The sequence below is a fragment of the Penicillium diatomitis genome (genome assembly GCF_028827545.1).
Source record: "Penicillium diatomitis strain IBT 30728 chromosome Unknown utg000013l_segment0_segment0, whole genome shotgun sequence".
Lineage (NCBI taxonomy): Eukaryota > Fungi > Ascomycota > Eurotiomycetes > Eurotiales > Aspergillaceae > Penicillium > Penicillium diatomitis.
In genome coordinates this window covers 1,256,630-1,273,941 of record NW_026623185.1, presented here as the reverse complement: position 1 = coordinate 1,273,941, position 17,312 = coordinate 1,256,630, and the positions used below count along the sequence as shown (strand labels likewise).

Here is a 17,312-nt window from a genome sequence, read left to right as displayed (position 1 = left end):
GGAACACATCACTCTTCTTTGATGGTCTCGGTTTTTCTCGGATGGATTATCTAAGCTTTCCAACGTTTTGCCATTCTACTCCTATGGCTAATTATTACGTCTGAGTATCTCTAGGAGTATTGAGGATTTACGCAATTTTTGGGTCCCCTTCATTCAATTGCTGCTACCATAAGAGTGCTGCCTGATGGTCCTCTCTCGGTGGCTTCATAAAGTGGGTTGATCTCTCCGTGGGGGGTTTGTGACCATGCGACAAATAATGACTATCAAACACTGGCGTTAGGGCATGTCAACTTTGACTAAGCTTGTTGTTAATCGTTGTTGATAGGAATTGGAGAATCGAAGGTCATGGTGCTTCGACGGCATTCTTGTCAAATGCGGGGAAGCTTCAACGGCTTCGTCGTGCTGTCCACTAACCTGTGAGGTCGAAATCATCTCAGCCTGTATGGTAAGTGGTAACTCCTTATATTCGGATTCTTGCAAGCATATGTGAGCCTACCGAGACCTAAACTTGCCGCATAGTTCTTTCGACTTACGAATCCGACACGAAATCTCAGCTACTCAGCTCTTCGATGTACCTGCCCAATAAATCCCGGTTACTAAATCTTCCTATGGAGATACGACTACAGATCTACAACTTCGTTTTTGACCTTCATGACGTATACTGGAAAAGGCCTCTTATAGCCATTCGAGATCGTGGAAAGGTGTTTACAACGCGTGAAAAATATCGCATTCTTTCGATTTGTCCTAGCTGGGCCATCCAAGATGTTTCTTCACTTCAGCTGTTACTTGTGAATCACCAAATTCACATGGAGACCGAGGCTTACATCTTTTCCCGGAGCACTCTGTTTTTCCAACACTCGTTTGATCCCTGCCGGCTAGGAACCTTCTTGGATACGTTGAGTGTGGTGTCACGGCACTCTAATCAAAGTGTCGGATTCGAGATTCGATTGTTTGTTCATATTGAAGAAGGAATCCCGAAATATCCCTTGATGAGTTATCACCGAGCTCATGAATTGCTTGCCGCAAAACTCCCGAATCTAAAGGAAATCCTGTTCTATTTGAATCCCGATTTCTGCAACTTTTATTTTGAAACCGCCGACATTTCCGCTGCTGCAATTCGCCTAGCCTGCATATCCCAATCATCTCCGGTACAGGTACAATTTTTTGTTGCTCATGGAGAGCTGACTTGATGTGTGATAAAGACAAGAATGAAAGGCTCTATATCAGCTTACGAGTACCCAAAGATTCGGTTACTATTTGACCGTAGGATCCTACAAAGGGAAAACCTGAAAGGTGAAAACACTCGACGTTGACTAGAAGAAAAGGAGGAAGAAGGAAGCTAAGCTAGACTACTGAGGTTGGTGGTCCCAGGTGGTGAGGGCGTAGCCCAAGCAGTATAGCAGGCCTCACCAACGAACAGTTACCTCTCCTCTTCTACATCTTTACTATGGAGAGGTACCGGTAAGACTTTACAGAGAATCATTTCTCCTCCTTCCTTAGCCCTGCATCCTGTATATCGAGATTCGCACCGCCACTATGTAACCAGGTAAGCATCCGTACAGTCAGCTGTCAGGTATGAGTACGTTTGGCTGCGTTAAAGAAATTTTAAGAGGTCGATGAATGAATGCTACATGTTGTTCTACGATGTTAAAGGCCCTAGCAGCGGAACAGACTTGACGATTCCTTTTTTTAGTGTGGCACGTGATCATTTAACTGACATAGTCCGTAGCTCAGGTAGAATCTATCCCTCGTAGCGATTTCACATATCATGCCTCTCATATTGCGAAGGCTGCACCGACTGTAGCTAATTCCGTTCCTTTGTAGCGTTTGGAAAGCCCGGACTGCCTCAGACTGTACTTCACACAGAATACATAAGAGAGAGAATGACAAGACAAGATCTGGATTAGGGGGAGGGGACAACCAAGCTCAAAGGTGGCATATCATTACATGTGTGCTGTTTTAAAATAAGCCGTAATAATTGCAAAGCTCCACTCCATAAGGAAGCTGTCTTGATTTGGTCTCGACTTTGACTAATCCCATGGTACCAAATGAAGATCGCAGGCGCATTTGAGAATTTTCATCCACCTCCTACAAGGGTAGCGACTCTCCTGGCGAGTATCCCCTCCCATTGCGGCTGACCTCTTTTGGACTATATGAGCAATTATTACGCGTCGCGAATAGTCTCGAACTGGATATAGAGATGCCAGCAATCAGGTTCTTAAGCTAATAGACCCGGGTACGTTCCTTGCCTATAATGATTCTCGGCGATGCCTTGGAAGCTTACATTGGAAGTTTTCTTCTCGGGTTTTACTCTCTTGTGGCTCTACTTCTGAATGCTTCCTTCGCAAGCTTCATGTATAGCGCCCAAATAATCACCCTCTAATGTTAAGTCAATATTCTTGCTTCTCCATCTCTCTGTTCCAAGCTTGCAAAAAGCTTCCTTACTGATCTCGGATCTCTTGTATTCTTTCTTGGAGCTGTGTGAAAAGAGTCCTTGCGAACCTTGTTGAATGGTTTTGGGTTCTTTAAGACCAGCTTTCACAGCCAACTATTTCAACAGACCACAGATCATTTTGATGTCATTTCAGAATTATCAATGCGAGGTATTGGCCATGTACGTGCAGAATGTAGCCTGAGTTTGTTCACGATCAAAAGATTCGTACAAGCGATATTGCTGTGTAATCGAGCAAGCCATAGGTACAAGTCTCAAGGTCTTTGTGAAACAAGGTCAGTTGTCACGTGAGACTGATTGAAACCGGCGGTCAACCTAGGCTCGCTCCCGGCCTTTATGCCCATGCCGGAAATGGCGGGGTCCAGGCCGAGTAAATGGTGTTGCGTCTTTGCGAGAGACTGACTCGCCGATAGCGCGATGAACAGAGCTATATCCGGGAGGGGCAGAGGGGGAGCCAAGTGGTGGGCGTGCGTTATCTTGATAAACTTTCAAAGAATTTACTCTCCAAAATACCTCTTTGAAGGCAGCGGGGTTATTCTGAACAAATAGATTGCAAGTTGGAGCTTGGGAGGCGCAAGAACCGGAGGACCAGACGTTGCCGGCCCAGTCACCACAAAAGGTGATATCGAAGACCTAGATCCAGAGGAACTCACGGGTAAGATGTCAAAGGTTTATGTATCCCAGAGTATCAAAGGTTACGTTGAACGTACAATTCGCAGATCTTTGAAATGGTTATCAATATCGCAGTATTCAGAAAACGCAGCCGAAGGCGTACCCCATGTTGCCGGATCTGGCTGACCAATGATGATATTCCATGGAATGCCATAGCGAGGAAAATGCCAGACCTTGATTCCGGCGGATTTCCACTCTGTAGCATATATACCGCCACCAGCATTGTTGAAACCGTCGCCATAGGATTGGGGACTACCACTCAGGATAGCGCAACCGGAGTTAAGCGGTTGTCCCGGGGCCCCGACGTAGCAGTTAGAATATTCGAGAGAGCCAGTGAAGCCTGAATTTTGAATTGAGCATCCATCTTTCGTGTGAAGAGTCATTTGATTGACCGACTGGCTATTCACGCCTTCGATGATATCAATTTCGCCGTCATTAGGCCAATCTGCTCCAAGCATCCAACTATTCGCATAGTTATATATATACTCGAGTCGAGGAACTCTGACAGGTTCATCAGGAGAGTTGCACTTACAAGGCAGGCCATGTCCCGCAAACGCTAGCCGGCATGTGTGCCAGATCAAGAATGAATAAGCCGTGCCCGTAGGACCTGGTACTTGTTAGCCGCACACTTTGCCGACCGGAGCCAGAGGCCTGGTGCTCTGCGTCGACGCCGATGTATACAGAACTACCCATTGCCTCAATGAGACCGCGAACCGTGGCTGCCGACCGATTCATGTAGCTCACATAGCCGTGTGTGGGATCCACGTCCTGTAACGACGAGTCAACAAAGTACACCAAGGCTTGACGACCGACCTGATTCACTAAAGTGATATCTCACTTTCTGTCATGTACATACTGTAAAGAAGTTGAAACGGTCGAAAAATACGTCGGTGGTTTCGTAATCATCGTGCAGAGTATATGCGGCGCGACTGATCCGGGCGAGCAAGCTTAAAAGCGGAATGGTGGTGTTAATTCTACGCATGTTGTCTATCCGTTCTTATAGAGAAAATGGCTGAGTCGGCGCTGGTATAGGTTGAATGTTTGGGGCCCTTGTTGGGAATCGTTAGCAGGATGGTTTTTCTAAGTCGAGAGCTCTAGATGTGATTGAACTCGATGGGTAGGTTTAATGACTCGTGACCAGGAGCGCTGATTCATGGAAGTTAGAGTCAACGTTGCGAAAGCCACCCTCTTGGATGCGGAAATAACCTACCAAAGCTATCTGAGGACAGAAAAGATAAGCACAGAGCAGATGAAAGACCAAGCAAAAGCGGGGACAAGTCAACTCACCACTCCTATCTTGAGAGGAACCAAATCGAACCATTTGTTTTTCATCATTCAAACTGCCAAGATTCGGTCATTTTGCCAGATAAACTCTGGCCTGTGGATAAAGGCAAATGATTGTGAAAGCCGCCAGGTTCGTAATTCTAGGAAACAGATTGCGTGAACTTTACTTGCAAATCATATCTATATAGGATGACTACAAATGATGTTCAAAAACATCTGAAGCCCCAATTATTACGCTTTGAACTTCTACACATGACATGGAACGCGAGCAAATACTTGCCGAATAGAGTATCATCACTGCATAGAAAAGGCCTGCAATCTTATGAGCAAGATCATGCAAATGAAAGAAGATTGGATCTGCAACTTCTATTGGCGTATCGCGGACCCGGAAGTGCGGCTGACGGTTTTCTTTGTCCGAAGTGTCATCGCTAGAAAATGAATACTTAGCAGGAGGTGGAGAAGTGGGGATCTTCCTAATCGTGACAGTAGAAGCCCTTTTTCATGAGTATGAAGTTGATGACTAATGCTATACCTCTTCAATGATTGGCAGCTGAGCAGTCTGTTTTTTTCTGAGATTAACGGGCATTTGCAAAGGGAAGGGGGTCTTAGAATGTGTATGTTTCCGTCGGGTCAAGGCTATGAAGACACAGGACTGCATGCTAAACCTCACATTAAATAGTCAGACTCGGAGGTCCTGTCTGCATGGCACGTGAGAAAATTTGGGACCCGGTGTAACGGGCCAGAGCCCGGTGGTTAACCATATACCATGGCTTTCCGGATACCGCCTTAGCAGAAGGGGGTCCGAGCGAGGTTCTAGTGGGTCCTACCCGAGGACGCTCTTAAGGACTGCGACCGACTCCTACCCCTTCTTCCTTCTTTCCTTAAGATCGTTGTAAACAGCATGTTGGCCTAGTACAATTGAATCAATTCTGCCACAGCCCTTCACACCCGGGGCCAATTCGGCCCTGACAGGAGGAGCGCTTACTAAGAGGCTCCTCCCACTAACGTAATTCACACCCGACCGGGCCACACAGCCGTCCGGGCCACCCTATCCAAAATCGCGTCTTCCTACCTACACTCTAACTTCAACCACCTACCATGCCACCAGTTCGGCCTGAAACTTCGCAGAAATCGGCCAATCAAGAGGGCAAGATTTTATTAGCCCTTGATTCACTTCAAAACGGCCGAATCAAATCTATTCGTGCAGCAGCTAGCCTATACGCCATACCACGTTCAACCCTGCAAGCGCGCGCCGACGGCCGAATCTCACGCGTTGATAAACGACCATCTGGCCATAAACTCACTCAATACGAAGAGAATTCGCTTGTTGAATGGATTATCTCTATGGACTCGCGTGGAGCAGCGCCTAGGCCTGCTACTGTAGGAGAAATGGCTAATATCCTACTGGCTGCGCGCGGTAGCCATCCTCCGCCTACCGTTGGTATTAATTGGGCATCAAATTTTGGTAAACGTCGCGATGAGCTTCGTACACGCTTTTCGAAACGCTACGACTACCAGCGCGCCCTAAATGAGGACCCAAAGTCGCTACGAGCTTGGTTTGCGACCGTACAACGCGTGATCGATGAGAACGGTATCCAACCCGAGGATATCTATAACTTTGATGAGACTGGATTCGCGATGGGCCTTATATCAGCGCAGAAGGTGGTTACGCGAGCAGAATACTACGGTCGGCGATCTATTCTACAGCCAGGAAATCGCGAATGGGTTACTGCTGTCGACGCAATCTGCGCAGATGGCTATTCGCTACCGCCATACGTGATCTTTAAAGGCAAAGTTGCTATTGCGGGTTGGTTTGATAACCTACCAAAAGACTGGCGGATTGAGGTCTCGAATAACGGCTGGACTACCGATGAGATTGGCCTTCGCTGGCTACAAAAGCACCTTATCCCATACACGAATTCGCGCGTACGAGGCCGGTTTCAGCTATTGATTCCTGACGGCCATGGAAGCCATCTTACACCCCAATTCGACCGGATCTGCGCAGAAAACAATATTGTTCCTCTTTGTATGCCTTCGCATTTATCGCACCTACTACAACCGCTTAATGTTGGATGCTTTGCAGTGCTTAAGCACGCGTACGGTCGCTTTATAAGCGATCTTGCGCGTAGAGGATATAACCATATCGACAAATTCGATTTCTTGGATGACTACCAACGCGCGCGGCTAGAGGCCTTCCAGCGGCCAGCTATTATTCACAATAGCTTCGTAGCTAGTGGTTTAGTACCAGTCGATGCCGAAAGAGTGCTTTCGAAGCTTAATATCTCTCTACGAACGCCTACACCACCAAGTACCCGGCCAAGCAGCAGATCTAGCCAATTCACACCAAAAACACCCAGGACCGTGATTCAGCTATAGAAGCAAGCTTCGATGCTTAAAGACCTACTAAAGCGGCGGTCGAATAGCCCACCGAGCCCATCAAAAACCATGCTAGACCAGATCATCAAGGGCCACTGTATAGCGCTACACAACACCGCGCTACTAGCGCAAGAAGTCACGAGTCTACGCGCAGCGAATGAGAAAATAGTGAAGAAGCGTACTCGGTCGACTAAGCATCTGCCCGGCGAAGAGGGTTTGACCGTCGAAGAGGGCCTACAGCTAGCTCAGCAGCTAAATCAGCCAGTTGAAGGTGACGAGGTAGTATCGCATGGGCAGGGCGAATTGCCTATTCCGGCAAATTTGCCACCTACCAGGGCCCCGCCTAGGTGCAGTGGATGTAGGGAGATTGGCCACAGGATTAATACATGTAAAAATCGCTATATTTAGTTGAATGAATAGGTGTTGGTTGAGATATGCCAACTTGAAATTTTTTAATGAGGGTAGGTGGCCCGGTCGGGTGTGAATTACGTTAACTAACTAACTAACTAACTAACTAACTAACTAAGTAAATACTAGGTACTTTACCCAAGATTTCTATGATAGCAATACGTGACGTGAATGAAGATTGGTTCAGCGCATTGTTGCTCCATAGCGGCGATTGAAAGTAATCGCAATTCTAAACATCATGGCTTTATGTTTATCGTGTTGCTCTTGGGACTTGGGTTACTCCGTATCTAATTTTCGATACCTGTAATGCATCGCTTTGTCCCAGGCGAGGAAATGAGGATACCTCACGATCAAAACCATAAATACAGTAAGATCATCAAAATCAAATGCATCGGCGTTTACTCGTTTCGGCTGGTGGCTCAGAGTTCTCAGAATTCTTGCGCTTTGACGTTTGACAAGTCGATTGCGAGTCACCTCCGTGTGCAAAAAAAGCAGGCGAAGCGGAGGGAAGCTCAAGATATAACATCTGCGTGAAGGTCATAGGGAGTCCACTGATAGGATGAGTACCTTTCTCATGTTCAAAGAGGCTGATGTGGATGGATGTATCTAGGCTGGGTATCATAACGGAGCAGCGAGTGAATCCCGTTTTAGGGAATTCTCTGTATATTTTATTTTTGGTACCTACTACAAAATACGCAACGTGTAAGTACCTACAAAGTTACCTTGAGATTGCCTCATCCTTGGACCACCGGGATTGAAGTATCAGTTGGGCATGAACTTGGCCATTTCGAGGATTATAGGCTGGTACTTGAGATAGTGTGCAGAAGAAGCACGAGGCTACCATGGCCATTGCAAATTGTCATTAATCTGCTCTCACCTCCGGTATGTTCATACGATGAATTGTTTGCTCTTCGGTAGCCTCGATTATACACGCGTCGTCTTAAGGAAATGATGTTTTTGAGAGCTCTTGTCGACGGTATTCAAGAATTTCTCATACATATGACTGGCGTCAATGGCACATCTTACACCCACCATGAACCGTTGAATTCAGGGAGGGGTAAAGATCGTTGTTATTTTGCTTCCGAAGGGTAGCTCCGAAGTTCGAAACCGACCGGCACCGAAGCTAGCGCTAAGATCTAGCACTCGGGTAACCAGTAATGAAAGAGAACTGTACCTATCCATGCTAGGCAATTAGCTACGAAGACTCCACGGAACTGTTGGAAACCGTGATAGTCCTCCAAGGTTTAGGTGAGAGATTACTTTGCGATTCCATCCCTAGCGCATTGGCCTAGCCCGCTAAGAATAGTGTCCGTGGGGACAGAATGAGAAAAAGTACGGCCTAATTTTGCATCCAGACACTTGATGTCCACGGATTCATTTTCAGTGGATTGAATTTCTCAGGAATATATTTATGCAAAGATGTAATGAAGGTTACAAGATCAGGCCATCTGTTTTTGAGAGAGCGGCGTCAAAACCTTTCAGTGTCCTTTGCAGATAAGGACCTCGTCACGAGGGCTGAAAATCGCGTAAATAGTTAAGAAGAAAAGGTCTGGTTATATAGCTTCTGTTCGAGAATCCAAGTGACCAGTCGTTGGTCAGATAGTACGTTATAGATATGCTTCAACAGCAAAACGGCAGAAATTTATGACTCATGATCAAAAGCAAATGATTGTAAGAGTCGCCAAGTTCAAATTATTAGGATACAGATTGTGTTTGCGTGGAATTTACATTTCAAGTCATAAGTCCATAGGATGGCTACTTATGATGTTCAAGATACCTGAAGTCATAATTCTTACGCCAAGAAATTCTAAGAATGACATGAAACGCGCCTAAGTATTTGTCGAATAAAGAGTATCATGACTGCACAGGAGAGGTCGGCAATCTTGTGAGCAACATCATGCAAATGGAGGAAGATTGGATCTAAAACTTCTATTGGCGTATCGGTGACCCGGAACTGCGGCTCACGGTTTTCTTTGTCTGAGTCGCCGCTAGAAAATGAACACTGGGCGGGAGGCGGAGTAGGAGTCTTCCTAATCATGTCAGTAGAAGCCCTCTTTTATGAGCATGGAGTCAATGACTGATGTCATTTACCTCTTCAACAACTGGCATAGGGGGTGGTTTTTTTCTGACGGGCATTTATAAGGGTAAGGGGTCTTAGAATGTGTATAGTTCCGCTTGGCCAAGGCTGCACAGACACAGGAGTGAAGTGCACGCGACTATATCCTACATTAAATAGCCAGACCCGGAGATCCGTCCGCATGGAACGTGAGAAAATTTGGGACCTGGGGCAAATTTGGCCCTAGCACGAGAATCCTCCAAAAAGAGCCTTCCTAATATTGTCTCGGTGTCATGTATATGAAATAATAAAGTGTGCGGGATCGTAACGAGACTGTCACGGCGCAAGTCATACGTGATGACTCAAGTCGATTCACTGTTGTATCGACCCCGCGTCGCCATAGGGTAACAACCCCAAGGGCTCCATGTGGGGCCATAGGGACTCGGTACGCGGAACCTCTATGTATATATTTTGGGAACTAGTGGAGTCCACCCGGACTCCAAGATTCAGTCTTTGAATTCAGACTCCTTAGACTTGGACTCTCTGCCTAGCCAACAGGTTCTCTGACCTGCGATACAGACCCCTAATCAAAAATGTTTTCCGCAACTCGTATCAATCTCGGAAAACAAGCTTAACTCACAGCCACAAGTTCTTTTTATCTAGTATTCAGTATTCACATACTCGTTGAATATCCTACCATAACTTAATACCTATAATCATTAACTACCTCTAAGATCGAAACCATTTTATATCCTAGGCTTTGAGGCTATTCAGAAGCTCGATCCTAATTTAAAGTTTATTACCTGAATCGGATGATATTCTGCGACCGTAAAGATATGATGTTTTGCGATCGTCAAGAGATACATGAGACTTGGTAACCTATTTGTATTATAATGCCTGGGGAGCCGGGTACTTTCTGCCTGAAAAGTGGACACGGTCCGTATACCACCAACGCAGAACGGGATGTGACTCAACTGTGTTCTGCACCCGCACTAATGAATGCACTGTCTCCTGGGAGGGTGCGACATGCTGGCGTCCCAATACATGTTTCTTATTGAATGCAATGCAGTATGTAGTATGCACTACTTTATTCCAAAATTAGACTATGCGTTTTTGCATGTCAAGAAAATTCAAATTGATGCTTTCAATTTCGAAGCTGGCACGCCACGGGTTCGAGAATGGTGGTAGTATTTTCGAACTGGCCTCAAGATTGCGTAGCAACATGCATCATGGTACCTGCCCATTTTAAACTTTCACCTTCCGTTTAATAAGTGAGGTAAATGTCGCTCTTCGCACCAACATTTTGCCCGAGTGAAACTCAGCTGCGCAATGGGCCCAAATCTTCAGAACATTATATTGAGGGGATCGCTGCTCGTCACTTCTTGCTTCGGGGCTGTTGTAAATGATTGCTTCGGTGCATATAGGGGAATGACTTCGGCTGGCGCAGATAATGGGCTTATCGCCACTTCCGTGGCTGCTACCGTAGTCCCCAGCACTCTTGCCAAAACTAGCTCTGACTATAACGATGCTTGCTCTAAGAGCACCCCCTGTAATGGTGACATCACTTACTACGATACAGCAACCACGGCTTCCAATCCTAGCTCCTGTGATACTACCAATAACGGTCAGATTGAGCTTGTCCTGGCCCTTCCGCACGGGATTATGACCGACTCCGATTGTGGCAAATTGGTGACTATAACCTATAATGGGGTCACCAAAATTGGGACAGTTGTCGATAAGTGCATGGGGTGCGACAACAACTCTATCGATCTATCGCGAGCTCTCTTTGAGGCGCTGGTAGGGTCTCTTACTTCGGGCCGAATTTCTGGGGTCCGGTGGTATATTAACTGAATGACGGTCTACCCGGATAGAGGCATGATTTATGGATGTTTCATGAGGAAGAGTAAGGCAACAATTTTAAACCTCTATGGATCTAGTGAAGGTCCGCAAACTAGAGCCAAATTCGAAAACGGAGCCCATTACTGAATGCCCTGCCTATTTTTCCTTTATTACGGACAGGATCTTACAAACTCTCTCACCCACGAGAACTCACAAAAGTATCTTCACGGACAAGATGTGAATACAAAGAATAGATTTTGGGTACCATTTTGCCGTGTCACCCTCAACAATATCTCTAGTCTGTTCTTCCGGACAAATGCTAATTTTTTACGTTTGATTCTACGTACCTATATATGCCCTTCCTTGCTAGGCATTGATCGGGTTAAGAGAACCATATCCTACAAAACGCCGTCTTTTTAGCTCAGAAATTTTACGTCTCCTCCGAACAATCCGGCTAGGATCCCTCATAATTTTGTCAGTCTATTTTCTTAGTATTAGGTGAACCATGTCATGTTCACACACTACCTGCAATTGTGTCTGTCGTCTGACCGGTAAGGTCACATCAGGGACTATTACTAATCCTTTTCAAAGACGAAGGGCGGGGATTGATCAATCGCAAGTACTATTCGAATTCAGTTCGACCTTGAACAGGCCAGACATCATACTTCACGAGGTAGATTTAAAGCATATGTACAGTGAGTACGCATAAGTTTTTAGACCCCCCGCCCCACACCCCCTATATTACATAATATACTGCCGGACGCAAAACCTCCGCCAAACTCCACACACCACCCCATAGGCCTAGTAATGTAACGGGCCAGAGCCCGGTGGTTAACCATATGCTGTGAAGGGCTATAGCAGAATTGATTCAATTGTACTAGGCCAACATGCTATTTACAACAATCTTGAGGAAAGAAAGAAGAAAGGACAGGAGTAGTCGCGGTCCTTAAGAGTGTCGATCCCTTATGCATGGAATCCTCTAGAACCTCGTGATGGAATCGCTCAGAATCCTTCTGCCAAGACGATATCCGAAGGCCATGGCATATGGTTTACCACCGGGCTCTGGCCCGTCACATGGAGCACTATATCCTCCCATTAATATTAATATCCTACCCTCACAGTCTACCATCCATAGGATAGATATTTCTACTTCTAAAGCGGCGGTTGACTTGACGGCTCTGAGCCCCCTTGAGATCCCGGGTGCTACAGATATAGCCGTCGAGGAGTATACTAAATAGCTAGTGTCGACTATCGAAAGGGATACCCTCAAAGCCGCATTCCGATAAACATACGAGGTAATACTCGAGAACGGCCTTGATCTCGAGTAAGTGTATAAGGACTAAGACCCAAATTTTTTCATCGAGAGAGGAATCAAAATAGGTATCGTACGTCGATTTGTAAAGAATATCGCAAAGTGGGTCAAGGAGGTGAAGAAAGCGGTGCCTATTTATGAGATTCTTTAGACAGACAGGTGATCATTAGAGTATCACGGCGTTCGGGCTTCCAACATCGATTATTAGACAGAGTAGCTCCAGATTGTCAGATTGTTTATATAGCAGAAATTATAGTATATCAGTCTTCGTATTTATATACTCGACGTGGTGCTAAATCTTCCTAAACGCCTACCTCTCCATGCCCGTAGTCCCTGGACAACACAAGCTAGAGGTGCTATATGATGACAACAAGTTGAGACATTTGCAGCAAAATTATTCACCATGGTCAACCGGCCGAGCGCAATAGGTGTATCCAACGATTTGTGATAACCGATCCTCAAATTATTAGATTCCGAATTCTCTTAACAGTGTCCGACGTTTATTGATAGCACTGGGCAAAAAGTATTCAGAGAAAGCCGAAAGTATGAATAAGTAGCCATGCCTCTACGCACTATAAGGCTATGACCAAAAGTAAACGTTCGTATGACAAAAAGACAGGGATCAGCCCCAGCCAACAAAGATCATCATTACATTCTGAACATAATATATGCAATAGCGTTCGAAACGTTATCGTAGCACTGTAGCTTATTTATCCGACGGTTTCATATCTCTTTCGGTATATAGAACATGGCCAGTATAGCGCCCCTCTTTATTATGATAGATATGAACCGGCTGTACTTTCTTGTTCTTGTATTATTCATCGGTTACCAATAATGCTGTAGCGTGCGCCTCGAGGTCGGTATGACTCGTGTGCGACGGGTTTCTGCAATGGTAAGTTTTTGGAAGTAATGACCTCATAGTATTAACATTTTGCTTACTTGAGGGTGGCGATGGTGAAATGCGCTAGGTCGGGCTTCTCCGTCGCGGTTTCAATAAGGGTCAGGGTACGATTACGCAGAACAGAGTTACGGATTCTCTGGGTGAACTTAACAGCATGTCGAGGAATGGCGGACATGGTGGCCTCTGAGCTTCATAAAGGTTCTGTGTGGACTAAATCAGTGTGTCTGGAATCTTCGTAGTAGCATCTCCCAAGAGCAGAAGGGATCACTATATATATTCTTCCATTACATGCATAGGTCTGGTAAGCGCCGCTATATTTGCCATTTTCCTAGGCTCTGGCATGGTGCTCCAATAGCCAGGATAGCTTCTTTAAGAGTGCATAGACGCCCGTCTCATACTGACATGTCCTTGATGACATGTTTCGGAGGTGCGATGCTGACCAATCAATTACCGCTTGAAACTCTGAGACTGCTTTTCAGATCATGTGATTGGCTATTCTTGCCACGTTATCCGCGTCCAGGGCGCGTGGGACATATTCACCTATTTTGAGCTCGTGACGATATCAACATTATTTGTACCGACAATATCGGTCCAGTATGAGGAACATCGCCTCCTTTCTACCGAGACGTATTGTTCCCTTGAGAAGTTCTTGCATTTTCCAGAAGTTCATGTCTACCAATGCCGACAAGAGCCCGATGGATCAGCCTACCTATATTTGCCCCATTGAAGCGGAGCCACTTCATCGCTACCGACAAGGCGGTTACCACCCAGTCACCTTAGGAGAATGCCTTAAAGCTGGAAGGTATAAGGTGTTGCATAAATTAGGATGGGGTGGTTACTCGACAGTTTGGGCGGCGAGAGATCACAGGTAATACATACAAAGTGTAACGGATGGTAGTCCCAGCTAATCAAAATATGCGCTTGCAGGACAGAGACTTACGTCGCTGTGAAGATTTCCGTTGCAGAACAGGAACATGATAGGGAGACGCGAGAACTCCAAACCATGAGGGAACTGGCATCTTATCACCCTAGTCCGACGCATGTGGTGCAGTTGCTCGATGATTTCGACCTAACGGGCCCAAATGGATTTCATAAATGCCTCGTTTATGAGGTTTTGGGGCCAAACATTCCGGACGTGATTGATGCCCATTTTACCGGTGGGAGACTCCCTGGAGGGCTTGCCAAAATCATTGCCAAGCAAAGTCTTGCCGGGCTTAATGATTTACACCAACGAAATATTGGACATGGAGGTACAGTAACTCACTTGGGGAAAATCCGTACAATTCTCACCTAAAGTAGATTTGCACACCCGCAATTTGGCCTTTACCATGCGTTGCATGGATAAGGCAACCGAAGACGTTTTCTTTGAGATTTTAGAAAAACCTGAAATAGGCCGTGTCCAGAGGCACGATGGGAAAGATCTCGAGCTCGGCGTGCCGAAGTATATCGTGAAGCCCACCTCATATCGAACACGTTCTTGGAACTCGACTCAGTCGATCAAAATAATTGACTTCGGAGAATCATTCTTATGTAATGCCGCTCCTCACACGCTGTACACACCTTTACCAGTTCGGGCACCCGAAGTTCTATTCCAGGATCCAATTGATCATCACGTTGACTTGTGGAGTATGGGCTGCATGGTACGTGAAGTGACTGAAGTCCCAACGCTATACATGACTGAATTGAGAACTATGACAGCTCTTTGAACTTTTCACGGGCCAGCCACCTTTTGATACCTTTCTAATAACGACCCCAATTCTCATCAGTCAAATGCAAGAGATGGCGAGTGACGATCTACCTAAAAGATGGCAAAAGATATGGGATACCATGGATAAAGGGGACGTGACCGCGGAAAGCTCCGGGCCCAACCTGCACGAATGGCTGGAAGAGGTGTATTTTGATGGACGCCGGACCCCTGATCTCACAAGAGAGGATATAACGAGGCTGGGAGAAATCATTGGAAGATTGTTGTGTTTTGAACCGTCGGCAAGAGCATCAGCGAGGCAGATTCTCGATGACCCGTGGTTCAATGAGTAGGCTAGGCTGACTGTTCGTGAAACCTGATCCTAGCTCGGGCCTAACAACTTCCTGAGACTTGTTCGATCTTCAACCCTGCATGTCGAAAATGGCCTTTAGCACTCTCTTCCTTTGCCCCCACCACACTGATACACCATTCAAGGAAGGCAGCAAATCCTCTCTCGGGGTCCTTTTCGTAGTAATTCCAGTTACGCCGAATGAATCCCTTAAGTTCAGCAAAAAACTCTTCGATTGGGTTCAGGTCCGGCGAGTACGGTGGTAAATAGATTAGCTTTACCCCTGCGTCTTCACACATTTTTATAAGTCGCTCCGACCGGTGAAAGGACGCGTTATCTATAACGAGGATAGATTTAGGTTCTGGCTATCTCCGGTAGTGGTGAAGTAACTAGGCTATAAAGTCTTCGAATACGGTTATATCCGTAGCACCGCGGAAGATACGCGAGAGAACAACTATATACTAGTAATATCTGGTATCTCTGGTCACGGTAGAATTACGTTACTTATAAAGAGGCCTTGCTAAGTGGTACCTAACCTATCCGTCTGAACCTAACGCGTTTATTATATCTAGATTCATCGATATATACGAGGTGGTACGATTTAAAGTCGGATAGATTATACAGATAGTAATCTCGTAAATTAGTATTTTGCTCTCTCGCACGTTACCGTACAGTTTTTTTCGACTAACCCTTAGCGATAAGGGCTCTCCGAATGCTGGAGGTTGTAACTATGGTCTAAAACTTATCCCAAAGGAATATAGCCATCTTATCGAGGTACAAGCTAGGTTTCTTAAATAGATGATCACAGAGGGCTTTAATCATCTGGGGTATCATAGTTCGTTTCCGACCTACTCGGGTTTGAGGGGCGTAAATGCTTCTAAATTGTCGTAAGTTTCTGCGGATATTGATGATAGTTAGCTTGTTGTATTTAGCCTGTGCGGCTATTTCAGATGTGGTGAAGGACTAGCTCTCTATTATATCACGTATAAGAACGAGCTTCGTAGGGGAGAGTCTTGGAGCTATATCGCTTTGAAGTAAATCCGTGCTAAAACTGGGAAGACTTGTAACTGCGATATGTCGGGAAGTTGTTGACTGATGGACGGGGAAAGGAGGGGCCGGAGAGGTAGCGTGTGTATGAAAGTTTCGTGTAAAATACACTTCCCGCGGTATGATTATTGTATTATAAAATACAGCGATCATTTTGGAAAGCGGTCTGAAATGAAGCCTGAAATACCTGATCCAATCAGAGCTTACATATAGCGGATTTATTTTCCGGGATTGAAGTCGCAAGAGTGTGGAGGTATAACTGATTTCGAAAACTACTGTATAACGGAATTCGGTCTTGTCTAATTTCGTCACTGACCTAGTTCGCCGACGTTTCAACAACGGAGAATGGTAAAAGTGAGAACCCGCGTTCAGATTGATGTTTATCGATGTGGGTTTTGCCCAATTAAGACGACGTTTCGCATATCTCGACTTCAAGTGTACAGTTGAATCTTTATTTGGTCCGTCCCCTGTCTTGGATTGGCTTCTGCGCCCTTTCGACGATCGTACCTGTCTTAAAGGCTGTGTCGATATGCTATTCGAACTTTTCTTTCCCATGTCCCGCTACGTTAGTGGATAAGTACCAAGGAAATCAATTGAATGTCTGCTTCTAGTCAACAATGCCTTGTGCGGCCCCACGACACCCAGCACTACAAAGTGTGAGAGAGTAGTTCCACATCTCGCCTATCCTTCCTTTCACTTTCCGCTATGCCAGCCAGCATGAATTCGACCACGTCCATGTCACCATTCGTGAAGCAGAAGTGGATGCTCAGCCTCGATATGAAAAGCCTGTTATTTTATATCGAGCAGGTCGCAAGGGCAGAAAGAAAACATCCAGAGAGCTTCTGCTGGTCCTGGACACCAAAATCCACATTTGGGCTGGCTATGCGGCGTAGCCTTTGGGTCTGCATCAATGACGCGATGGCAATTTGAAC

The 17,312-nt window shown here is 45.9% G+C and overlaps 3 protein-coding genes across 3 annotated transcripts; 1 reads left to right on the top strand and 2 right to left on the bottom strand.

The window, feature by feature from the left end:
- Nucleotides 1-2,767: 2,767 nt before the first annotated feature.
- Nucleotides 2,768-4,106, bottom strand: N7539_008715 (glycoside hydrolase family 16 protein; the record flags this gene model as incomplete). The annotated part of the gene is made up of 4 exons (XM_056938310.1): nt 2,768-3,085; nt 3,163-3,586; nt 3,657-3,892; nt 3,981-4,106. 4 exons carry the CDS (start codon nt 4,104-4,106, stop codon nt 2,768-2,770), a joined length of 1,104 nt encoding a protein of 367 aa, XP_056786692.1.
- A 9,107-nt stretch (nt 4,107-13,213) lies between these two features.
- N7539_008714 (uncharacterized protein) lies at nt 13,214-13,475 on the bottom strand (the record flags this gene model as incomplete). Its single annotated transcript, XM_056938309.1, has 2 exons — nt 13,214-13,283; nt 13,339-13,475. The coding sequence occupies 2 exons, from the start codon at nt 13,473-13,475 to the stop codon at nt 13,214-13,216; spliced, it is 207 nt and encodes a 68-aa protein (XP_056786691.1).
- Nucleotides 13,476-13,968: 493 nt separating this feature from the next.
- Nucleotides 13,969-15,337, top strand: N7539_008713 (uncharacterized protein; the record flags this gene model as incomplete). Its single annotated transcript, XM_056938308.1, has 4 exons — nt 13,969-14,168; nt 14,228-14,550; nt 14,600-14,940; nt 14,999-15,337. 4 exons carry the CDS (start codon nt 13,969-13,971, stop codon nt 15,335-15,337), a joined length of 1,203 nt encoding a protein of 400 aa, XP_056786690.1.
- Nucleotides 15,338-17,312: the final 1,975 nt, after the last annotated feature.